Source organism: Neoarius graeffei, chromosome 11 (assembly GCF_027579695.1).
Source record: "Neoarius graeffei isolate fNeoGra1 chromosome 11, fNeoGra1.pri, whole genome shotgun sequence".
In the NCBI taxonomy this organism is placed as follows: domain Eukaryota; kingdom Metazoa; phylum Chordata; class Actinopteri; order Siluriformes; family Ariidae; genus Neoarius; species Neoarius graeffei.
The window spans coordinates 26058964-26080597 of record NC_083579.1 but is presented as its reverse complement, the minus strand read 5'-3'; the positions used below and the strand labels follow the sequence as shown (position 1 = coordinate 26080597).

Here is a 21634-nt window from a genome sequence, read left to right as displayed (position 1 = left end):
GTGGAAATGGCATGGCAATGACCACATTGGGAGAAAATATTTTCCACTGTTACTAGGAATTTTTTTCTCTGCAGAACTCATTGGTGTCATCTTCATTATGAGTGATTTATTATAGGGCATGTATCTGCTTGATCGGTAAGTCACATGACCATAACATGTACAGTGGTGCTTGAAAGTTTGTGAACCCTTTAGAATTTTCTATATTTCTGCATAAATATGACTTAAAACATCATCAGATTTTCACACAAGTCCTAAAAGTAGATAAAGAGAACCCAGTTAAACAAATGAGACAAAAATATTATACTTGGTCATTTATTCATTGAGGAAAATGATCCAATAGTACATATCTGTGAGCGGCAAAAGTATGTGAACCTTTGCTTTCAGTATCTGGTGTGGCCCCCTTGTGCAGCAATAACTGAAACTAAGCGTTTCCGGTAACTGTTGATCAGTCCTGCATACCGGCGTGGAGGAATTTTAGCCCATTCCTCTGTACAGAACAGCTTCAACTCTGGGATGTTGGTGGGTTTCCTCACATGAACTTCTCGCTTCAGGTCTTTCCACAACATTTCGATTGGATTAAGGTCAGGATTTTGACTTGGCCATTCCAAAACATTATTCTTCTTTAACCATTCTTTGATAGAACGACTTGTGTGCTTAGGGTCGTTGTCTTGCTGCATGACCCACCTTCTCTTGAGATTCAGTTCATGGACAGATGTGCTGATATTTTCCTTTAGAATTCGCTGGTATAATTCAGAATTTATTGTTCCATCAATGATGGCAAGCCGTCCTGGCCCAGATGCAGCAAAACAGGCCCAAACCATGATACTACCACCACCATGTTTCACAGATGGGATAAGGTTCTTATGCTGGAATGCAGTGTTTTCCTTTCTCCAAACATAACGCTTCTCATTTAAACCAAAAAGTTCTATTTTGGTCTCATCTGTCCACAAAACATTTTTCCAATAGGCTTCTGGCTTGTTCACGTGATCTTTAGCAAACTGCAGATGAGCAGCAATGTTCTTTTTGGAGAGCAGTGGCTTTCTCCTTGCAACCCTGCCATGCACACCATTGTTGTTCAGTGTTCTCCTGATGGTGGACTCATGAACATTAACATTAGCCAATGTGAGAGAGGCCTTCAGTTGCTTCGAAGTTACCCTGAGGTCCTTTGTGACCTTGCCGACTATTACACACCTTGCTCTTGGAGTGATCTTTGTTGGTTGACCACTCCTGGGGAGGGTAACAATGGTCTTGAATTTCCTCCATTTGTACACAATCTGTCTGACTGTGGATTGGTGGAGTCCAAACTCTTTAGAGATGGTTTTGTAACCTTTTCCAGCCTGATGAACATCAACAACACTTTTTCTGAGGTCCTCAGAAATCTCCTTTGGTCATGTCATGACACACTTCCACAAACGTGTTGTGAAGATCAGACTTTGATAGATCCCTGTTCTTTAAATAAAACAGGGTGCCCACTCACACCTGATTGTCGTCCCATTGATTGAAAACACCTGACTCTAATTTCACCTTCAAATTAACTGCTAATCCTAGAGGTTCGCATAATTTTGCCACTCACAGATATGTAATATTGGATAATTTTCCTCAATAAATAAATTACCAAGTATAATATTTTTGTCTCATTTGTTTAACTGGGTTCTCTTTATCTACTTTTAGGACTTGTGTGAAAATCTGATGATGTTTTAGGTCATATTTATGCAGAAATATAGAAAATTCTAAAGGGTTCACAAACTTTCAAGCACCACTGTATATAGGTTATACCTGTGCTAGGAACTCAGCAATATCTAGTATCTGTCAAAAGTTTGGATACACCTTCGAATTCAATGTTTTTGTTTTTTGGGCTTTTTTTTGTTTGTTTTTTATTAAAAGACACTATGTCTTAAAGTAATGATGGCTGTCATTTCTTTTTACTTAGCTGAGTGGTTCTTGACATATGTATGAAACACTATAGTTGTTGAATTGGGGTATTTACTGTATTTTTATTATTTACTATTTACTGTTTGATCTCAAATGCATTAAGAAAGCAAGAGACTCGTCCACTGATTAACTTTGACAAGGCACAGCTGTTAATTGAAAAGCATTCCAGGTGACTACCTCATGAAGCTGGTTAAGATAATGCCAGTAGTGTGCATGCATCATCAAGATAAATGCTGGCTACTTTGAAGAATCTAAAATGACAAACATATTTTGTTTAACACTTTTTTTGTTTACCACATAATTCCATATACAGGGTTAGTCAAAATTATGTTAACACTAATGGATTATTTTTCTCCTGCAGACAGACGTACGCCATGGGTGACAGATTAAATGGTACTGTTGCTCGCTGGTTTTTGTGTGTTGAACACGATGGTGAACAGGTTGAGACCATCCTGTAAATCATCTTGCACATATGATGTATGTTTTGTGAATAAATGGTTTCTACCATTTAAGTGTTAACATAATTTTGACTAACCTTGTATGTTCCATATGTTATGATACATATGTTATATGTAGTTTTGATGCTTCAGTATTGTTCTACAATGTAGAGTATAGTCAAAATACAGAAAAAACGATGAATGAGTAGAGTAAGGGTATACAAACTTTTGACTAGTACTGTATATAGTACTCTGCTTTTTAAAAATATGGTAGAATATGGTATACTCTTTCCAGAAGCATGCACATGAAGTTTGTAGTATTGATTATGTTAAATTCAGATGGGACTGAGATATTCCAGTAATAATTATATTACCCATCCATTATCCGTAACCACTTATCCTGTGCAGGGTCTCGGGCAAGCTGGAGCCTATCCCAGCTGACTATGGGATAGTGGCTGAGTACACCCTGGACAAGTTGCCAGGTCATCACAGGGTTGACACAAGGAGACAAACAACCATTCACACTCACACCTACGGTCAATTTAGAGCCTCCAGTTAACCCAACCTGCATGTCTTTGGACTGTGGGGGAAACCGGAGCACCCAGAGGAAACCCACGCAGACACGGGGAGAACATACAAACTCCACACAGAAGGGCCCCCATTGGCCACTGGGCTCAAACCCAGAAGCTTCTTCCTGTGAGGTGGCAGTGCCTCACTACACCACCTAATTACATTACCCCACCTCTAAATATAAAAGGAATCCAATGTGAATAGACCATATGAGCACATGTATAAGCCTCTCTCTCTCTGTCCCTCTCTCTTACCTAATTTGTCCACAATTTCTTGCTAGTTCCCACCCCTCCCACTACCCCTCCTTATTACCAGTGCCAAGACGATACGTGCTTCCTACAAGGCACATGAGTCACAGAACTATCAAAGTGCTGTCTACTCTCTTCCACATACACAAGCTCACAGTCTCCCATAATAGGCTAGTGTGGCTGTAATTGATAGAGGAAAGACAGTACGCCATCCCAGACTAAAAGCACAGTCAATTTTGCTCTGTAGGACACCTGGCTAAGTAAGTCTGTAGCGTTGTCAAGATTTGAACCTGCAATCAAGTAAATACTTTTCTGCTGAACCATTTAGGTTTATGCTTTAGGTTGCCTATCTCTTCATGGTTCAATTCTGTAATCTATTGTTGCCTGCTTAACCCCAGTGTGTTTTGTGTGTCCGGCAGCCCTCCTGAGAACGAAGATCCGACAGTAGCACCAGAAGAGCCACAGGAACTCTTGTCTCAATACTTCTCGTTCTGACACTTTCCACCTGAAGAGCATGTGAAACAGCACTTTTCAGTTGTCCATTAGTCTGTGTTATGCACTTCACTGTGAACTTCACTTCCTGTTTTTATTTCAATAATAATAATAATAATAATAATAATAATAATATTCCTTTGACTTGGGCATTAATGCAATATGAGAGGAGAGCTATATCAGATTTAGTCATATGCACAGATCAGATCATCTCTTCTTGAAGGACCGAAACTGTTGGAATAATACTGTCTTGCCAGTTCTGAAAATGAATTTACAATTAATTGCACAATTAATTGTTTATATTTGTATTATATTGTCTTGTTACGAACAATAAACCATCGATTAAATAAATAAAATGATCTTTGTATCTTCAAATTCAAATGTCTATATAAATATTGTTAACGTAAATAAGTGTGGATCTGTACTTTTATGCATTATATTATATACATAATTATACTGTAATATGGCCTGTATTTGTAAACCTTCACTTATAACCTTAACAGCATTTAAATTTTCTGTTTGTACAAAATTAGATGCAGTGGAAGCATTTATTTTACAGAAACGGTTAAAATCGTACGATATTCTTCTGGCTGCTATAATGTTAGTGATAACAGGAACTAACTGGCTTTGTGGACATTCCTTTATATAAAATGTATCTATAAATGGATAAAAAAAGTAAAGAGTCATTTGTTAATACGTTTAAAAATGTCATTGTTGGTGTATTGCTGTGGCATAAGTGGAATAAAACACTCCAGGCTATGCTATTATAGGAAAATAATCAACTTCAGATTCCTGGTCAGGCTTGCAGTGGATCCAGAGCTAGAAGTAGTTAATTATGTTAATTATTTTTAATAATAATTAATTATTATTCATTATTTTGATTTCAGGTTTGAATGGTTACTAAAGAAAAGTCTTATTAGTAACGTGACACAAACAATATGCCTTCAATGTAAACTTTTTACTTTTTTGACATACTTTATTCTTTATTTACAAAGTAGGAAACAAAAGTACAGGACACTTTTTGGGGGAAGACAAAATGTTTGATTTTGTAAATATAATTTTTTGTAACATTTAGCGCCCTCTGCTGGCTGAGAATTGATTGCAAACATGATTAAAACATTGACCAGCCTTCTCTTTCTCCTCGCCCTGTCTGACTGTACAGATGCCTCATGGGTTGCCTTTTAAGCAGCTCTTTGGTGAGGTTGATGGGAATTTCTGGGCCAGAAAAATGTCAACAGAAGCCAGAAACAAATAAAGTAATGAGATGAGATTCATTGCATAGCAATATAGTGAATATCGAATATTGCAGGAGTCTTCAATATTATATAACTGGAATACATATAGAAAAGCTTTCTTTAAAAAAAAATCATAGACTGCACCTTTAATTTTATTTATATGGCCCTCTTACTCCTGAGACAACATGTATGCTAAATACCTTTATCTGAAATTTCATTTCCTGTTTTTTTTCTTGGATAATAATGTGTATTTATGAAGTATAATCATATAGACATCTGATTCAGTTGCATGTGTAGGCTGGTGTACAGTAAATATTGGTGACTGTAGTGCATATGGTAAGAAATTAAAATATCTAAAAAAAAATCTAGAATCCTAAATTCTGAATATGATCACGCCGTGTAATAAAAACCAGCGATAACGTGAGTAAAGTCCTGTTCTTGTCCCACACTCCATCCAGGCTTCAGGTTCTTTTGGCCACGCATGTCCTCCATTCTCACAACAGCAGGACAATGATGTAGATGAGGAGCAGGCAGATGAGGATGAGTGAGAAGTTGACGAAGAGCTCCTGCAGGTTGCGTTTGGTCTGCGGGTTCACCTCAATGACGGAGGCCCTGCGTATGGCCGAGCGGGTGATGTGCTGAACTCTCTCCATTGTGGCGAAGGATCAGGAAAGATAGACAGGAGGAAAAGTGACCACCCAGGGGACTTAGCTGCAATACTGTCAGCTGCTAGCGCTTACTCCTGTCTTTCATCAAAGCAGAAAGAGAGAAAGAATGATTGAGCTATTCTGAGCAGGTGTGAAAGGAGGCTCAAACCACACACTGATGACAAGATGTCACACTTGTGGGTATTTATAGTAAATCAAGATTATGTGGGGAGGTAATAGAAAGTAAGATCTAAACTGGGGCACATCATGTTGATCATGTTAAAAAGTAAAATGTTAAAGAAAAACTCACCAAAGCACATTAAATATGTTTATAATAAAATATTTGTGATTTTGGTGCTAGTTTGGCAGTTCGTGCTCATGAGGACTCATGAGATGAAGTGATCCCACTGACATCACTATAAGCAGGTAGTTGAAAGACATTGTGGGTAATGTAGGAAACTGCTAACCATAGTGTAAATAGTCCAACATGACAATAAATGAAGTTTAAATTATAAAAACTTCAAAAATTTTAGATCATGCTGTATTTTTCCTTTAAATGCAACAAATACCTACATTGTTTAGATGTTAAGGCAAGTAGTTCAGTCAAAAAAAATTACATAATTTTTCAGTCAAGACGTTTCTCGTTTGACATTTGTTCTTAGTTTTTCATCTTAGTTATGAAGATATTGCTGAGTAAAATAATTTGTTAACTAAGAATTTAGCAATTGACAAAACATCATAACTAAATCATCACACACTCACCTCAAATGGCTTTTTTGAGTTGTTTAGTATCTCAAACAGATTTACAGTATGTGGACATGTCTGTATGACAGTTATCGATGAAAAATAGAGAAAAGTAACTTGTATTTCCCATATGCAAATATAATATTTGTACATACAGTGGTGTGAAAAAGTGTTTGCCTCCTTCCTGATTTCTTTTTTTTTTTTGCATGTTTGTCACACTTAAATGTTTCAGCTCATCAAACAAATTTAAATATTAGACAAAGATAACAAGTAAACACAAAATGCAGTTTTTAAATGAAGGTTTTTATTATTAAGGGGGGAAAAATCCAAACCTACATGACCCTGTGTGAGAAAGTGATTGCCCCCTAAACCTAATAACTGGTTGGGCCACCCTTAGCAGCAATAACTGCAATCAAGCGTTTGCGATAACTGGTAATGAGTCTTTTACAGCGCTGTGGAGGAATTTTGGCCCACTCATCTTTGCAGAATTGTTGTAATTCAGCCACATTGGAGGGTTTTCAAGCATGAACCACCTTTTTAAGGTCATGCCACAGCATCTCTGTTAGGGTTTTGCTGGGATTCGAACCTGGTTCGTTGGTGTGATAATCCAGCAAACCCCCACTAGGCCACCAGGGGGATGACTCAAATGCAGAGGCGTGAGGCGGAAGTAGAAAAAGAATCAAAAGGTTTATTTAAACTATATACACTATATACAGGGCAAAACAAAAGACAAAAAAAAACCAAAGAGTATAATCCAAAAGAAAAGCAAAGTGCAAAAATTCAAAAGCTAAGAAGATCAAAAAACACAGTACAAAGGAAACTGGAGATAAACATAACAGCACAAAGACTCCGTGACAAGAGGACTGAACTCAGGGGTATAAATAGACAAACTAATTAAGGACACAGGTGAAGATAATTAGGCAATTAACACAAACACAAAACACAGGAACAGTGGCGGCCTCTAGAGGCCAAAATAAACACGACATGAAAAGGAAATAACAGCGGCCTCTAGAGGCCAAAACAGTCCTAGTCCTAACAGGACCCCCCCCCTCTAGGAGCGTCTCCTGACGTTCCCAGGGCGATCCGGATGGGCCGAATGGAAGTCCCGACATAGTTCTTTATCAAGGACATCCCGAGCAGGAACCCAGCAGCGCTCCTCAGGACCATAGCCCTCCCAGTCCACCAGATATTGCAACCCGCCGCGGACCCGGCGGGAGTCAAGCAGGCGATTCACAGTGAACACAGTCTGCCCCTGGAAGATGCGGGGGGGTGGGGGGTTCCTAGGGGCAGGGGCATACGTAGACGTCAGTACGGGCCGTAACAGGGAAACATGGAAAGTGGGGTTGATCCTCAGAGTCCGGGGCAACTGGAGCCGGTAGGAGACAGGGTTCACCCTGCGCACCACCTTGAAGGGGCCAATGTAGCGAGGAGCAAGCTTGCGGTTCTCCACCCGCAGTGGAAGGTCCTTAGTGGACAGCCAAACACGCTGCCCAGGGCGGAAAGCGTGTGCAGGTCTTCTATGGCGGTTGGCCTGAGTCTGGTTGGTTCTGGAGGTCTGTATGAGGGTCTTCCTGACCTTGCTCCAGGTCTTGCGACACCGTCTCACATATTGGTTGACTGAGGGCACCCCCGCGTCCTCCTCCTGGTCCGGGAACAGAGGTGGCTGGAACCCGAATTGGCACTGGAATGGCGACAGCTTGGTGGCCGATGACTGCAGGGTGTTGTGGGCGTACTCCGCCCATGGCAGCCAGGTGCTCCACGATGTCGGGTTATCCATAGCCAGGCCTCGCAGGGTGGTTTCCAGGTCCTGGTTGAGCCTCTCCGTCTGACCATTGGACTGTGGGTGAAACCCAGAGGAGAGGCTGGCAGTGGCTCCGATGACCTTGCAGAACCCGTGCCACACTCGGGAGGAGAACTGGGGCCCTCGGTCTGAGACGATGTCCTGTGGAAGACCAAAGACTCGGAAGACATGATTAAACAAAAGTTTCGCAGTTTCAAGAGCAGAGGGGAGTTTGCACAGTGGTATGAAGCGGCAGGCCTTGGAGAATCTGTCAACTAAGACCAAAATGACCGTGTTACCTTGTGACTCAGGGAGACCCGTGATAAAGTCGACTGCCACGTGGGACCAGGGACGCCGGGGAATGGTCAGAGGATGCAGGAGACCCTGGGGACGCTGTCGTGGGTTCTTGGTTCTGGTGCAAACCTCACAGGACAGGACAAATGACCTTACTTCCTTCTCCATGTTAGGCCACCAGAAGCGTCTTTTCAGGAAGTCCAGGGTCCTCCGAGCTCCCGGGTGGGCGGTGAGAGGGGAAGAGTGACCCCACTGGAGAACCTTGGCCCGGGCTTGATGTGGGACGTACAAGAGGCCTGGTGGCCCCGTCCCAGGACCGGGGTCCTGGCGTTGGGCTCGTCGGACAGCCTCCTCAATACCCCAGCGGACAGGGGCCACAATCCGGGACACAGGGATAATAGGCCCGACTTCATTCTCCCTGTTAGTGGCAGAGAACAGTCTGGACAGTGCGTCAGGTTTGGTGTTCTTGGAGCCGGGGCGGTATGAGAGGGTGAAGTCAAACCGACTGAAAAACAGGGCCCACCTAGCCTGTCGAGGGTTCAGTCTCTTGGCTTGCTGGAGGTACTCCAGGTTCTTGTGGTCAGTCCAAACCAGGAATGGATGTTGTGCTCCCTCCAGCCAGTGCCTCCACTCCTCAAGGGCCAGTTTGACCGCTAGCAGTTCTCGATCCCCCACATCGTACCGGGACTCAGCAGGACTCAGGCGGTGGGAGAAGTAAGCGCAGGGGTGCAGCTTTCCTTCCGAACGTTGAGAGAGCACCGCGCCGACACCACTGTCCGAGGCGTCCACCTCCACGATGAATGGTTGGGAGGTGTCCGGGAGAACCAGAATGGGTGCCGTGCAGAAGCGGTCCTTGAGGTCTTTGAACGCCTTTTCTGCCTGAGGAGACCAGCCATAAGATCCACCTGTCCCTTTGGTGAGGTCTGACATGGGTGCTGCCACAGAACTGAAGTTCCTGATGAACTTGCGGTAGAAGTTAGCGAATCCTAAGAACCGCTGAACCTCCTTAACGGACTTGGGAGTAGGCCAATCCCGGACGGCCAGGGTCTTGGCAGGGTCCATTTGGAGTTGGCCTGTCCGTACAATAAATCCCAGAAAGGAGACCTCGGGAACATGAAATTCGCATTTCTGGGCCTTGGCGAACAGATTGTTCTGTAGCAGCCTCTGGAGAACCTGGCGGACATGGTGGCGGTGCTCCTGCACGGTCTTGGAAAAGATAAGGATGTCGTCGAGGTAGACAAAAACGTATAGGTTAATCATGTCCCTTAAGACGTCGTTGATTAGGGCCTGAAAAACAGCTGGTGCGTTGGTGAGTCCGAAGGGCATCACCTGGTATTCGTAGTGCCCAGACGGGGTGTTAAAGGCAGTCTTCCACTCGTCTCCCTGTCGGATACGGATGAGGTGGTATGCGTTCCGTAGGTCCAACTTGGTGAAGACGGTGGCGCCTTGGAGCAGGTCGAAAGCTGTGGACATCAGCGGAAGGGGATATCGGTTGCGCACAGTGATCTTATTCAGGCCCCTGTAATCAATACATGGTCGGAGCCCCCCATCCTTCTTGCCGACAAAGAAGAAGCCGGCTCCAGCAGGTGAAGTGGAGGGTCGAATAAACCCAGAGACCAGGGCATCTTTGAGGTATTCCTCCATGGCCTTGCGTTCTGGCTGAGAGAGTGAAAACAGTCTGCCACGAGGAGGGGTAGTCCCAGGGAGCAAGTCGATGGCACAGTCGTAGGCCCGGTGCGGAGGAAGAACGGCGGCCCTGCTCTTGCTGAACACCTCCTTGAGATCCCAGTACTCTGTGGGAACTTGAGATAACTCGGTGAGATCAGGGGGCTCGGCAGGAGACACAGGAGAGCTAGAGAGCAGACAAGAGGCATGGCATGCAGGGCCCCATTCCACAACCTGGCTTGTTACCCAGTCTATGCGAGGGTTGTGGCGAGTAAGCCAAGGAAGGCCTAGAATAACTGGGAACTCAGGTGAAGGAATCAGGTGCAGGGATATTTCTTCCTTGTGACCTTGAGACTGGAGGAAAACTGGAGAAGTAACTTGGGTGACTCTTCCATCACCTAACGCTTGGCCATCGAGGGCAGACACAGACAGTGGGACTTCAAGAGGTGCAGTCGGAATATTGATGCTTTGGGCGAAGTGAATATCCATAAAGTTCCCAGCCGCCCCTGAGTCTATCAAAGCTTGACAAGAGTGGACAGACTCACCCCAGGAGATGGAGACCGGGATGTAGATTCCTTGGCCAGGGAGTCCGGGAGAGAGGGTAGGCCCCGTCACAACCCTCCCTCGGCTGGACGGGGCGGTCCTTTTCCCAAGAGTTCGGGACATGATGCTCGGAAGTGACCAGGCTTGCCACAGTAGATGCAGCACTTGTCCCTCCTTCTGCGCTCCCTCTCAGATGCGGAGAGGCGAGTACGACCCACTTGCATGGGTTCTGGACAGTCACTGAAGGAGGTAGACGGTCTCCAGGTAGAGGTAGGGAGGCTGGGGGGGCTCAAGGCTTGGTGGCGTTCTCTCATCCTGTTGTCCAGACGAATAGCATGTGAGATGAGGGTTTCGAGGTCACTTGGGCATCCAATAGAGGCCAGACCGTCCTTGATGGGGTCAGACAGACCATGGTGGAAGGCTGACACCAGGGCAGTCTCGTTCCATCCACTTACTGCTGCGAGTGTTCGGAACGAGATGGCGTAATCTGCGACGCTTCCTCCTTGCCGGATGGACATGAGCTTTCGGGCTGCGTCGGTACTGATGTCTGCCTGATCGAAGACCCGAAGCATCTCTTCAGAAAACAGCTGGAAATCAAAGCACTCAGGTCCCTGTCTTTGCCAGATAGCAGTAGCCCAGGCTCGCGCCTTACCAGCTAATAAGGTGATCACAAAGGCAATCTTGCGGCGATCCGTAGTGTAGGTGGTAGGCTGAAGCTCAAAGGTGAGTTGACACTGGGTAAGGAACTCTCGGCACTCACTGTGCTTGCCGTCATACCTCTGTGGTGCAGGAAGGCTGGGTTCGCGAGGTGAAGAAGGCAGCATTGCAGGAGGCACTGGAGCAGGAGTGGGAGCTGGATCAGGAGCAGGAACTGGATCAGGAGCAGGAGATGCAGGCAGAGATGTCAGCTGTGCCAGGGTTTTCCCAATTTGCTGAAGCAGTTCCTCGTGGCGAGCGAGGGCCTCACGTTGGCTGGTGAGCGTACGTCCATGAGCGTCCATGGTCGCTCCGAAGCGTGTCAAAGCTGCCATAATTCCCTGAAGGTTGGCCGGGTAGACAGTTGAAGCAGCCTCTGCTGAGTCGGTCATGACGGAGTCTTTCTGTTAGGGTTTTGCTGGGATTCGAACCTGGTTCGTTGGTGTGATAATCCAGCAAACCCCCACTAGGCCACCAGGGGGATGACTCAAATGCAGAGGCGTGAGGCGGAAGTAGAAAAAGAATCAAAAGGTTTATTTAAACTATATACACTATATACAGGGCAAAACAAAAGACAAAAAAAAACCAAAGAGTATAATCCAAAAGAAAAGCAAAGTGCAAAAATTCAAAAGCTAAGAAGATCAAAAAACACAGTACAAAGGAAACTGGAGATAAACATAACAGCACAAAGACTCCGTGACAAGAGGACTGAACTCAGGGGTATAAATAGACAAACTAATTAAGGACACAGGTGAAGATAATTAGGCAATTAACACAAACACAAAACACAGGAACAGTGGCGGCCTCTAGAGGCCAAAATAAACACGACATGAAAAGGAAATAACAGCGGCCTCTAGAGGCCAAAACAGTCCTAGTCCTAACAATCTCAATCGGATTCAGGTCAGGACTTTGACTAGGCCACTCCAAAGTCTTCATTTTGTTTTTAAGCCATTCAGAGGTGGACTTGCTGGTGTGTTCTGGATCATTGTCCTGCTGCAGAACCCAAGTGTGCTTCAGCTTGAGGTTATGAACAGATGGCCAGACATTCTCCTTCAGGATTTTTTGGTAGACAGCAGAATTCATGGTTCCATTTACCACAGCAAATCTTCCAGGTCCTGAAACAGCAAAACAGCCCCAGACCATCACACTACCACCACTATATTTTACTGTTGATATGATGTTCCTTTTCTGAAATGCTGTGTTACTTTTCCGCCAGATGTAATGGGACATACACCTTCCAAAAAGTTCAACTTTTGTCTTGTCAGTCCACAGAGTATTTTCCCAAAAGTCTTGAGGATCATCAAGATGTTTTCTGGCAAAACTGAGATGAGCCTTTATGTTCTTTTTGCTCAGCAGTGGTTTTCATCTTGGAACTCTGCCATGCAGGCCATTTTTGCCCAGTCTCTTTCTTATGGTGGAGTCATGAACACTGACCTTAACTGAGGCAAGTGAGGCCTGCAGTTCTTTGGATGTTGTCGTGGGGTCTTTTGTGACCTCTTGGATGAGTCGTCGCTGCACTCTTGGAGTAATTTTGGTCAGCCGGCCACTGTTCCATGTTGTCGCCATTAGTGGATAATGGCTCTCACTGTGGTTCACTGGAGTCCCAAAGCTTTAGAAATGGCTTTATAACCTTTTCCAGACTGATAGATCTCAGTTACTTTGTTTCTCATTTGTTCCTGAATTTCTTTGGATCGCAGCATGATGTGATCACTTTTGAGGATCTTTTGGTCTACTTCACTTTGTCACGCAGGTCCTATTTAAGTGATTTCTTGATTAAGAACAGGTGTGGCAGTAATCAGGCCTGGGTGTGGCTAGAGAAATTGAACTCAGTTTTCCAAAGATGTGATAAACCACAGTTAATGTATGTTTTAACGGGGGGGAGGGGCGCAATCACTTTTTCACACAGGGTCATGTAGGTTTGGATTTTTTTTCCTTAATAATAAAAACCTTCATTTAAAAACTGCATTTTGTGTTTATTTGTGTAATCTTTGTCGAATATTTAAATTTGTTTGATGATCTGGAACATTTAAGTGTGACAAACATGCAAAAAAATAAGAAATCAGGAAGGGGCAAACACTTTCACACCACCGTATGTTGAATTTCCATATATAAAAATATATGTACATAAGAGGTTTTATATATATATATCTCATCTCATCTCATTATCTCTAGCCGCTTTATCCTTCTACAGGGTCGCAGGCAAGCTGGAGCCTATCCCAGCTGACTACGGGCGAAAGGCGGGGTACACCCTGGACAAGTCGCCAGGTCATCACAGGGCTGACACATAGACACAGACAACCATTCACACTCACATTCACACCTACGGTCAATTTAGAGTCACCAGTTAACCTAACCTGCATGTCTTTGGACTGTGGGGGAAACCGGAGCACCCGGAGGAAACCCACGCGGACACGGGGAGAACATGCAAACTCCGCACAGAAAGGCCCTCGCCGGCCCCAGGGCTCGAACCCAGGACCTTCTTGCTGTGAGGCGACAGCGCTAACCACTACACCACCGTGCCGCCCTATATATATATATATATATATATATATATATATATATATATAAAACCCCGATTCCAAAAAAGTTGGGACAAAGTACAAATTGTAAATAAAAACGGAATGCAATAATTTACAAATCTCAAAAACTGATATTGTATTCACAATAGAACATAGACAACATATCAAATGTTGAAAGTGAGACATTTTTAAATTTCATGCCAAATATTGGCTCATTTGAAATTTCATGACAGCAACACATCTCAAAAAAGTTGGGACGGGGCAATAAGAGGCTGGAAAAGTTAAAGGTACAAAAAAGAAACAGCTGGAGGACCAAATTGCAACTCATTAGGTCAACTGGCAATAGGTCATTAACATGACTGGGTATAAAAAGAGCATCTTGGAGTGGCAGCGGCTCTCAGAAGTAAAGATGGGAAGAGGATCACCAATCCCCCTAATTCTGCGCCGACAAATAGTGGAGCAATATCAGAAAGGAGTTCGACAGTGTAAAATTGCAAAGAGTTTGAACATATCATCATCTACAGTGCATAATATCATCAAAAGATTCAGAGAATCTGGAAGAATCTCTGTGCGTAAGGGTCAAGGCCGGAAAACCATACTGGGTGCATGTGATCTTCAGGCCCTTAGACAGCACTGCATCACATACAGGCATGCTTCTGTATTGGAAATCACAAAATGGGCTCAGGAATATTTCCAGAGAACATTATCTGTGAACACAATTCACCGTGCCATCCGCCGTTGCCAGCGAAAACTCTATAGTTCAAAGAAGAAGCCGTATCTAAACATGATCCAGAAGCGCAGACATCTTCTCTGGGCCAAGGCTCATTTAAAATGGACTGTGGCAAAGTGGAAAACTGTTCTGTGGTCAGACGAATCAAAATTTGAAGTTCTTTATGGAAATCAGGGACGCCATGTCATTCAGACTAAAGAGGAGAAGGACGACCCAGGTTGTTATCAGTGCTCAGTTCAGAAGCCTGCATCTCTGATGGTATGGGGTTGCATTAGTACGTGTGACATAGGCAGCTTACACATCTGGAAAGACACCATCAGTGCTGAAAGGTATATCCAGGTTCTAGAGCAACATACTGTATGCTCCCATCCAGATGATGTCTCTTTCAGGGAAGACCTTGCATTTTCCAACATGACAATGCCAAACCACATACTGCATCAATTACAGCATCATGGCTGCATAGAAGAAGGGTCCGGGTACTGAACTGGCCAGCCTGCAGTCCAGATCTTTCACCCATAGAAAACATTTGGCGCATCATAAAACGGAAGATGCGACAAAAAAGACCTAAGACAGTTGAGCAACTAGAATCCTACATTAGACAAGAATGGGCTAACATTCCTATCCCTAAACTTGAGCAACTTGTCTCCTCAGTCCCCAGACGTTTATAGACTGTTGTAAAGAGAAAAGGGGATGTCTCACAGTGGTAAACATGGCCTTGTCCCAACTTTTTTGAGATGTTTTGTTGTGATGAAATTTAAAATCACCTAATTTTTCTCTTTAAATGATACATTTTCTCAGTTTAAATATTTGATATGTCATCTATGTTCTATTCTGAATAAAATATGGAATTTTGAAACTTCCAAATCATTGCATTCTGTTTTTATTTACAATTTGTACTTTGTCCCAACTTTTTTGGAATCGGGGTTGTAGAAATTGGAACAATTTCATTTATTGACATGTATGTCTAGCCCATACAAATATGTATGTTTACACAGCAAAATTCTCAAAGTTAATTTCCCAGTGTGATTTCCTTGCTGGCGGCACGGTGGTGTAGTGGTTAGCGCTGTCGCCTCACAGCAAGAAGGTCCTGGGTTCGAGCCCCGGGCCGGCGAGGGCCTTTCTGTGTGGAGTTTGCATGTTCTCCCCGTGTCCGCGTGGGTTTCCTCCGGGTGCTCCGGTTTCCCCCACAGTCCAAAGACATGCAGGTTAGGTTAACTGGTGACTCTAAATTGACCGTAGGTGTGAATGTGAGTGTGAATGGTTGTCTGTGTCTATGTGTCAGCCCTGTGATGACCTGGCGACTTGTCCAGGGTGTACCCTGCCTTTCGCCCGTAGTCAGCTGGGATAGGCTCCAGCTTGCCTGCGACCCTGTAGAAGGATAAAGCGGCTAGAGATAGAGATTTCCTTGCTCAAACACACACACACACTCCTGATCAGTAAGTCTTAAATTGAGGGGTGTGCAAGGACGCGATGCTCTAGTTTATTACCTCCACTCGCTTTGCTGGAGGAGATTATGTTTTCATCTCTGTTTGTTTGACTTTTCCCAAGTAACTCAAAATATAGTGAACGGATTTTGATGAAATTCTGAGAAAAGGTGGGCCATGGGCCAAGGAACAATTGATTAGATTTCAATGCAAATCCAGATATGTATGTGGATCCAGTATGTGTGTGTGTGTGTGTGTGTGTGTGTGTGTGTGTGTGTGTGTGTGTTTGATTGGTTGGTTGGTTGGTTGGTTGGTTGGTTGGGGTTTTTTTTTTGTTGTTATTTCCCAACATAACTCAAAAAGTAGTGAACGCATTTTGATGAAATTTGATTGTGGCAGCGGGGGCATGGTCAAGTGCCGGTCTGTGACAGGAGGGTGGAGTCAGGAAAGGTAAGTGGCAGAATCACTATACCTGACGTCAATTAACTTGTGTTTGTGTGTCTTCCCAGTGACCGAGCCCTACTTAAGGAGGGAGAGCGAGAGCAGAGGGAGCTCTTCCCCAAATCAGACGCCGGTTGTGTGTGTCTGCGGTTATACGGCAATTGGTCACTGGAAAGTGTGACAATAAAAACGCATTATCAACCTGAACTCTGCCCTGCCGTCTTCTGTGCTCCGCCCTTCCGTGAGAACCGCTACATTGATGTACAGCTTTAGTATTATTCTAGGTTCGAGTGATTTGAGTTTGATGTTGATAATACAGTATGTGGCTTGGTGGAGGTATGCACTCTACCGAGTGCCCTTCAGTAGTAGTAGTAGTTGTTGTTCTTAAATAGCAAAAAAGATTACAGGGAAAACCATCTGACTTTCATCTGATTGATCCCACTTGGATAAATATAACATTAAATGGACTATTGCACTTTTGTAGCTAACTGACTTGTCCACATGGGGGTTTTACTGTAAACTGTGGTTTGGGATAAAAGTAACAGGTCCCTGTTCATAATGACTGGTTGTTATTGTTGTTGTTTTAACAATTCGACCACAGCTTTGTGCTTGTTTGTTCTTTCCTAGGGTCATGGTTAAGGTCTTTCAGGATGTAGATTACTCAGGAAGCTTATCATTTAATATTTTCAAATTGTTCTGGCAGGATTTCCTGGATATCAAACATATCTTGATAATGATTGATGTTGGCATGAGTATGAAATTAGAGGCCTTTATATCTTGGGAAAATGTCAGTCTGCTAAGGATAAAGTTGCAATCTTTGCTGCAGTCACTGAGGCAAAAGTTCATGTTTAAATGTTAACTGAAATGTGTGAACATGATCTCCCTGAGTTACTCCCAGAAGATTCCTTGAATCTGATATTATCTAAGCCAGCATTCACCAACTCTGTTTACCTTCATACAGTTCTTTCTAGAATCCAACATTGCTGAAGTCTAGAAATTGATGGCTCGAAAGGTTCTGATTCATCTTGTATGGCAGATGCTCCACCACAACATTTTTTACAAAATGTGTTGTTGATGTGGTGACGTTTTCTGTGAGGAGCTGACACTTATGGAAGGAGTCTCCAGTGTCAGCACTTTGTAACAGTTTTAAATTTTCCAAAATGGGAAAGTTTTCAGGACAGATGACTTTGTGGTTTCTCAGTAACATGATGTTCTGAACTTCAAAAAAGAAGGGAAAAAGAAAGGCTGTTTATAGCTGCTACAATGTCAGGGATAACAGGAACTCATTTGTCTCACAGATGTTCCTCAACATAAAATGTAACACGAAATGGATAACAATAAAATGTGTCATTCTTTAATGAATGAAAATTGTTAGTGCTGGAATGTTGCTGTGGTATAAGAGGAATAAAAGACTTTGGGTTGTGCTGTTGTAAAAAAAATAATCAGGTTTTATTCCTTCAGGGTCAGTTCTGATAGATATGAGTTCAAAGTGGAAGTCTGTCTTAAGCACTTGACTTTGAAAGTGAAAATAACATTTTTAAGTGATCATGTCTTGTTTATAAGATAATTTCTTATAATACTATTGGCTTTGATCATTTGGATTTTTCCCTTTGTTTCTAGATTTATCTTGTCACCATAAAAAGAGAGAACATTGTCTTTTTCTGTGTCAATAAATGGCATATTTACCAATAATATTATATCATATTACATTAGATGCATTACAATATAATAGTACACCTTTATTACAGTCCTGCCAGTTTTACAGTAATGACTAATGAAACCTCCCCATATTTACAAAGCCTGACTTTGTTCTGTATCATTTGAATAAAGACAAATTCACCAGATGTAGTTTATTACAACATGCAAATATGTTGTGGTGTTCATATGTGTTTTTTTTTTTCCTTATCGGTCTGTGACTTCATTTATATACACTTTCTTATAAAAGGAGGTTTTTCACGACTAGTTTGTTCAGTAGTTCATCAATGTGCAGTTAGTTACACAAATCAGTAACCTGATCAGCAGGGTTCTAAATTTAAGCTGTCAAAGTGATCAGCAATCTGTTTGTCATCAATTTTAAAAAAACTGCCGACTGTTTCGCACACATAGTGATATAAGAAGAATACAAATGACATAATGAAGGGTTTCTTACCGTTAGAAGTGGAGAAAGGTGCTAAAGCTGAATAGAAGTGATGAGCACTTCCAAGCTTGAGCTAGAGAGCAGAACTGAACTGTTCAGTGTCTGTGTTCATGGTGTTATGTTTATAGGAAGAACAGAAGGGGTGGGGAAAAGTCACAGTGTGACAAAGAAGAGGGCGACAGACACCATTTCTGTGACCTCTGTGAAACTGAAGAAACACCACTATAAATAATCATACAAGCACCGGCCTGCATTATTCACCTGTGCTGGATGTATGATTTATTCTCCTTCAGTTTATTTACTGTAAACAAAACTCAAGTATAAAGCAGCATTGATGGAATTATTTTGTACAGGATGCAGCAACTTAGCCAAGTTCGTGTTTATGTATTAGCAAATTGTTTCATTAATGACACTGAATAACATATTGGCTTGTATGTACATTAGACATGATGGAAATTATGTATATCTATTAATCTTTAAGTAGATTTGGTATTTGTTGCATACACACACATGTTTTACTAGCAAACCTGCTGGGGGGGGTCCTGCAAATACATAAGACGTAAGATATATGGCATCTTGCCTCACATACTGGTTTACATTTTATAGTTTTCTAGCATGTACTGGTTGTTACGACCCTGGTGCCAGGGGTCGTGTGTGTGTGTGGCAGAGGTGGAAAAACTGGATTGACAAAGTAAAAGTCCTGCTTAGGTTTTCCTTCTGCCTGTGCTCTCAACACAGGTGATTTCACCAATTAGCTCATCAACCTGGCTTAGGGGATGTGGTAATTAGGATCAGCTGGTTCATTGAATTGGCTGGAGCAAAAATGTGGCAGGGTTTTTACTTTCTGCACCCGGGTTTTTTCCACCTCTGGTGTGTGGTTATGTGTGGGTGCGTGTGTGGTTTTTTCCTCTCTCTCTTTCTCTCTCTTCCTCTTATACGCAGCTGTTCCCACTCACCTTGTTGAGGGGCCATGTTAAAAGTGAGAGGGAGATGCCTTTCGAGAGAGTGTGTGAGCCGGTGGGCTGTGGCGGTGACAGTTAGGAGAGAGAGTTGAGAGCTGCATCTAGAGAGAGCGTGCTGCTCCTTTAAGGGGAAAGGAGCATGCGTAATCCTGGACCTGTTTGGTTGTGGTTTGTTTGTTGTAGTTTTGGTGAGAAAACCTGGCTCTTGTGTTTGATTTTCCTTTGTTTGGGGACCAGTGACTTTAGTTGTTGTTTTTTTTCTATTTTGTGAATAAAAATGGTTTCCGTTTCGGCCCTGAGTCTGCCTCCTTGTCCTCTTTTTCCTCCCGGGTCTTTTTGGTTTATCTCTGTTGCTTTCCCCCATCCCTTATTTGCCACGGGGAACGTAACAAGTGGGGGCTCGTCCGGGAGCTCTCCATTGAAGGAGATGGTTTTAGTCGTGGATCACTGGCGTGTGTGTGGTTTTTGACAGTCTCCCTGGTTGAGATAGGTGAGTGTCCAGCTAGGCTGATTTCAGTCTTTCCATCAGGCACTCGTTTATTATTTTGCCTTTTTTGTTTTTGGAGTAATCCTGGGCAGGGATATACTTCCCTGGCGGGGGTAGGCGTTCGGGGCTCCGGCCGCCAAGGGATAGCCTTTAAAGTCGCCTCGAGCCCGGCACGCTCCGAGAAGATTGAGGTAGGTGAAGTTTTGGTTAGGTAGGAACCGGGGGTGAACTGTTAGCCGGTGGGTCTGTTTTGTGTAGTGGGTTAGTTGTGCTCTTTTGTTTTGTGGCTGTAGCGCTACTATTAGTCGTGGGCTAGGTTGGCTGGGGGGGGGGCTGGTTAGCCATGGTGACATTTGATGTAGCGATGTTTGCGGCTGGTCCTACGTGGGGTCAGTTGGAGGAGTGTAGGAAACGGGACTTATTTGAAATCGCCAGGCACTATGGTGTCTCCGTCCCATTTTCTCTCCGTAAGTGTGACCTGAAGGCTGCCGTTGCGGAGGCTCTAGTGGCTAAGGGGGTGCTTAGCCCGGCGCCCGGGGAATTCCCAAGTGGTATCGGGGAGACAAATGTTGCGGTGAGCCACCCCTCTTCTCCTTTGGAGGAGCCGGCTGAGGCCCAGCCGACTGGGTTGACTCCTCGCTCCTGTGTGCTGGGGGAAAAGAAGCCGGTCACTCTACCGCAATTTGACCCCTTTTCAGTCGAGTCCTCCCCTGGTTCGAAGATTGACGCTCGGCTGAAGATTCGCCTCGCTCGCCTCCAGCTGGAGAAGGAGGAGCGTGAGAGGGAATTCCAACTTCGGAGGGAGTTGGAATTGAGGAAACTGGAGGCAGATATGGCGATTAAAATGAGGCAGTTGGAACTGCAGACAGGGTCGGGGGTGGTGACCAAGTCGCCACCATCTCTGACCGGAGGGGGCTTAGATGTGGGTAAAAACATTCCCCTGGTCCCGGTGTTCCGCGAGGCCGAGTTTGAGACCTATTTTAGTGCATTCGAGCGAATCGCTGTAGCATTAAGCTGGCCACAGGAGGTGTGGGCAGTTTTGCTACAGTGCAAGCTAAGTGGTAAAGCCCAAGAAGCTTGCGCGTCGCTCTCGGTTACTGATAGCCTAGAATATGATAAACTTAAAGGGGCTGTCCTGTGGGCATATGAGCTGGTGCCAGAGGCGTACCGCCAACGCTTCAGAGGGCTCAGGAAAAAACATAGCCAAACTTATGCCGACTTTGCCTGGGAAAAGGGTGTGTTGTTTGACAGGTGGTGTGCGAAATGTAAGGTTGGGGATGTAGCCTCCTTGCGGGAACTGGTGCTGGTGGAAGAGTTCAAGAACTGTGTCTCTGACCGAATTGTTACATACTTAAATGAGCAAAAGGTGTCAACACTGCAGCAGGCTGCGGTGCTGGCAGATGAGTTTTCGCTGATGCACAAAACCAACTTCGACCGGCATGACCCCTTTTCCACTCGCACCTTTTCTAGCAAGGCTGTTGAGTCGCCGGTGGGTCCAGCTCCCCGTGCCAGTCCACCTGCTCAGGGCCCAAGAGGGGGAAAGCCCTGCTTTTATTGCCTCAAGCCAGGCCACCTGGTCACTGACTGTGAGGCGCTGAAGTGGAGGCAGCAGGGGGCTGCGCCGAAACCACCAAAAGGAGTGGGTCTGATT

The 21634-nt window shown here is 44.1% G+C and overlaps 2 protein-coding genes across 3 annotated transcripts in view; one reads left to right on the top strand and one right to left on the bottom strand.

Annotated features, from left to right (window-relative positions):
• fam184aa (family with sequence similarity 184 member Aa) overlaps positions 1 to 3684 on the top strand; it is a 160342-nt gene extending 156658 nt beyond the window's left edge. The window contains exon 17 of the mRNA XM_060933674.1: positions 3607 to 3684. Within this exon, the coding sequence (XP_060789657.1) occupies positions 3607 to 3615 (9 nt within the window). The 3' untranslated portion in view covers positions 3616 to 3684. The remainder of the gene's footprint in view (positions 1 to 3606) is intronic.
• A 998-nt stretch (positions 3685 to 4682) lies between these two features.
• Positions 4683 to 18632, bottom strand: LOC132893786 (cardiac phospholamban-like). Of its 2 annotated transcripts, none has more exons than XM_060932919.1 (2): positions 18547 to 18632; positions 4683 to 5660 (listed from the first exon to the last, which is right to left on the bottom strand). In XM_060932919.1, the coding sequence occupies exon 2, from the start codon at positions 5565 to 5567 to the stop codon at positions 5409 to 5411; it is 159 nt and encodes a 52-aa protein (XP_060788902.1). In that variant the 5' UTR covers positions 5568 to 5660; positions 18547 to 18632; the 3' UTR covers positions 4683 to 5408. The 2 variants fall into 2 exon arrangements, with proteins under 2 accessions (XP_060788902.1, XP_060788903.1); XM_060932920.1 differs by having other exon boundaries at positions 4683 to 5656.
• Between the last annotated feature and the right edge of the window lie 3002 nt (positions 18633 to 21634).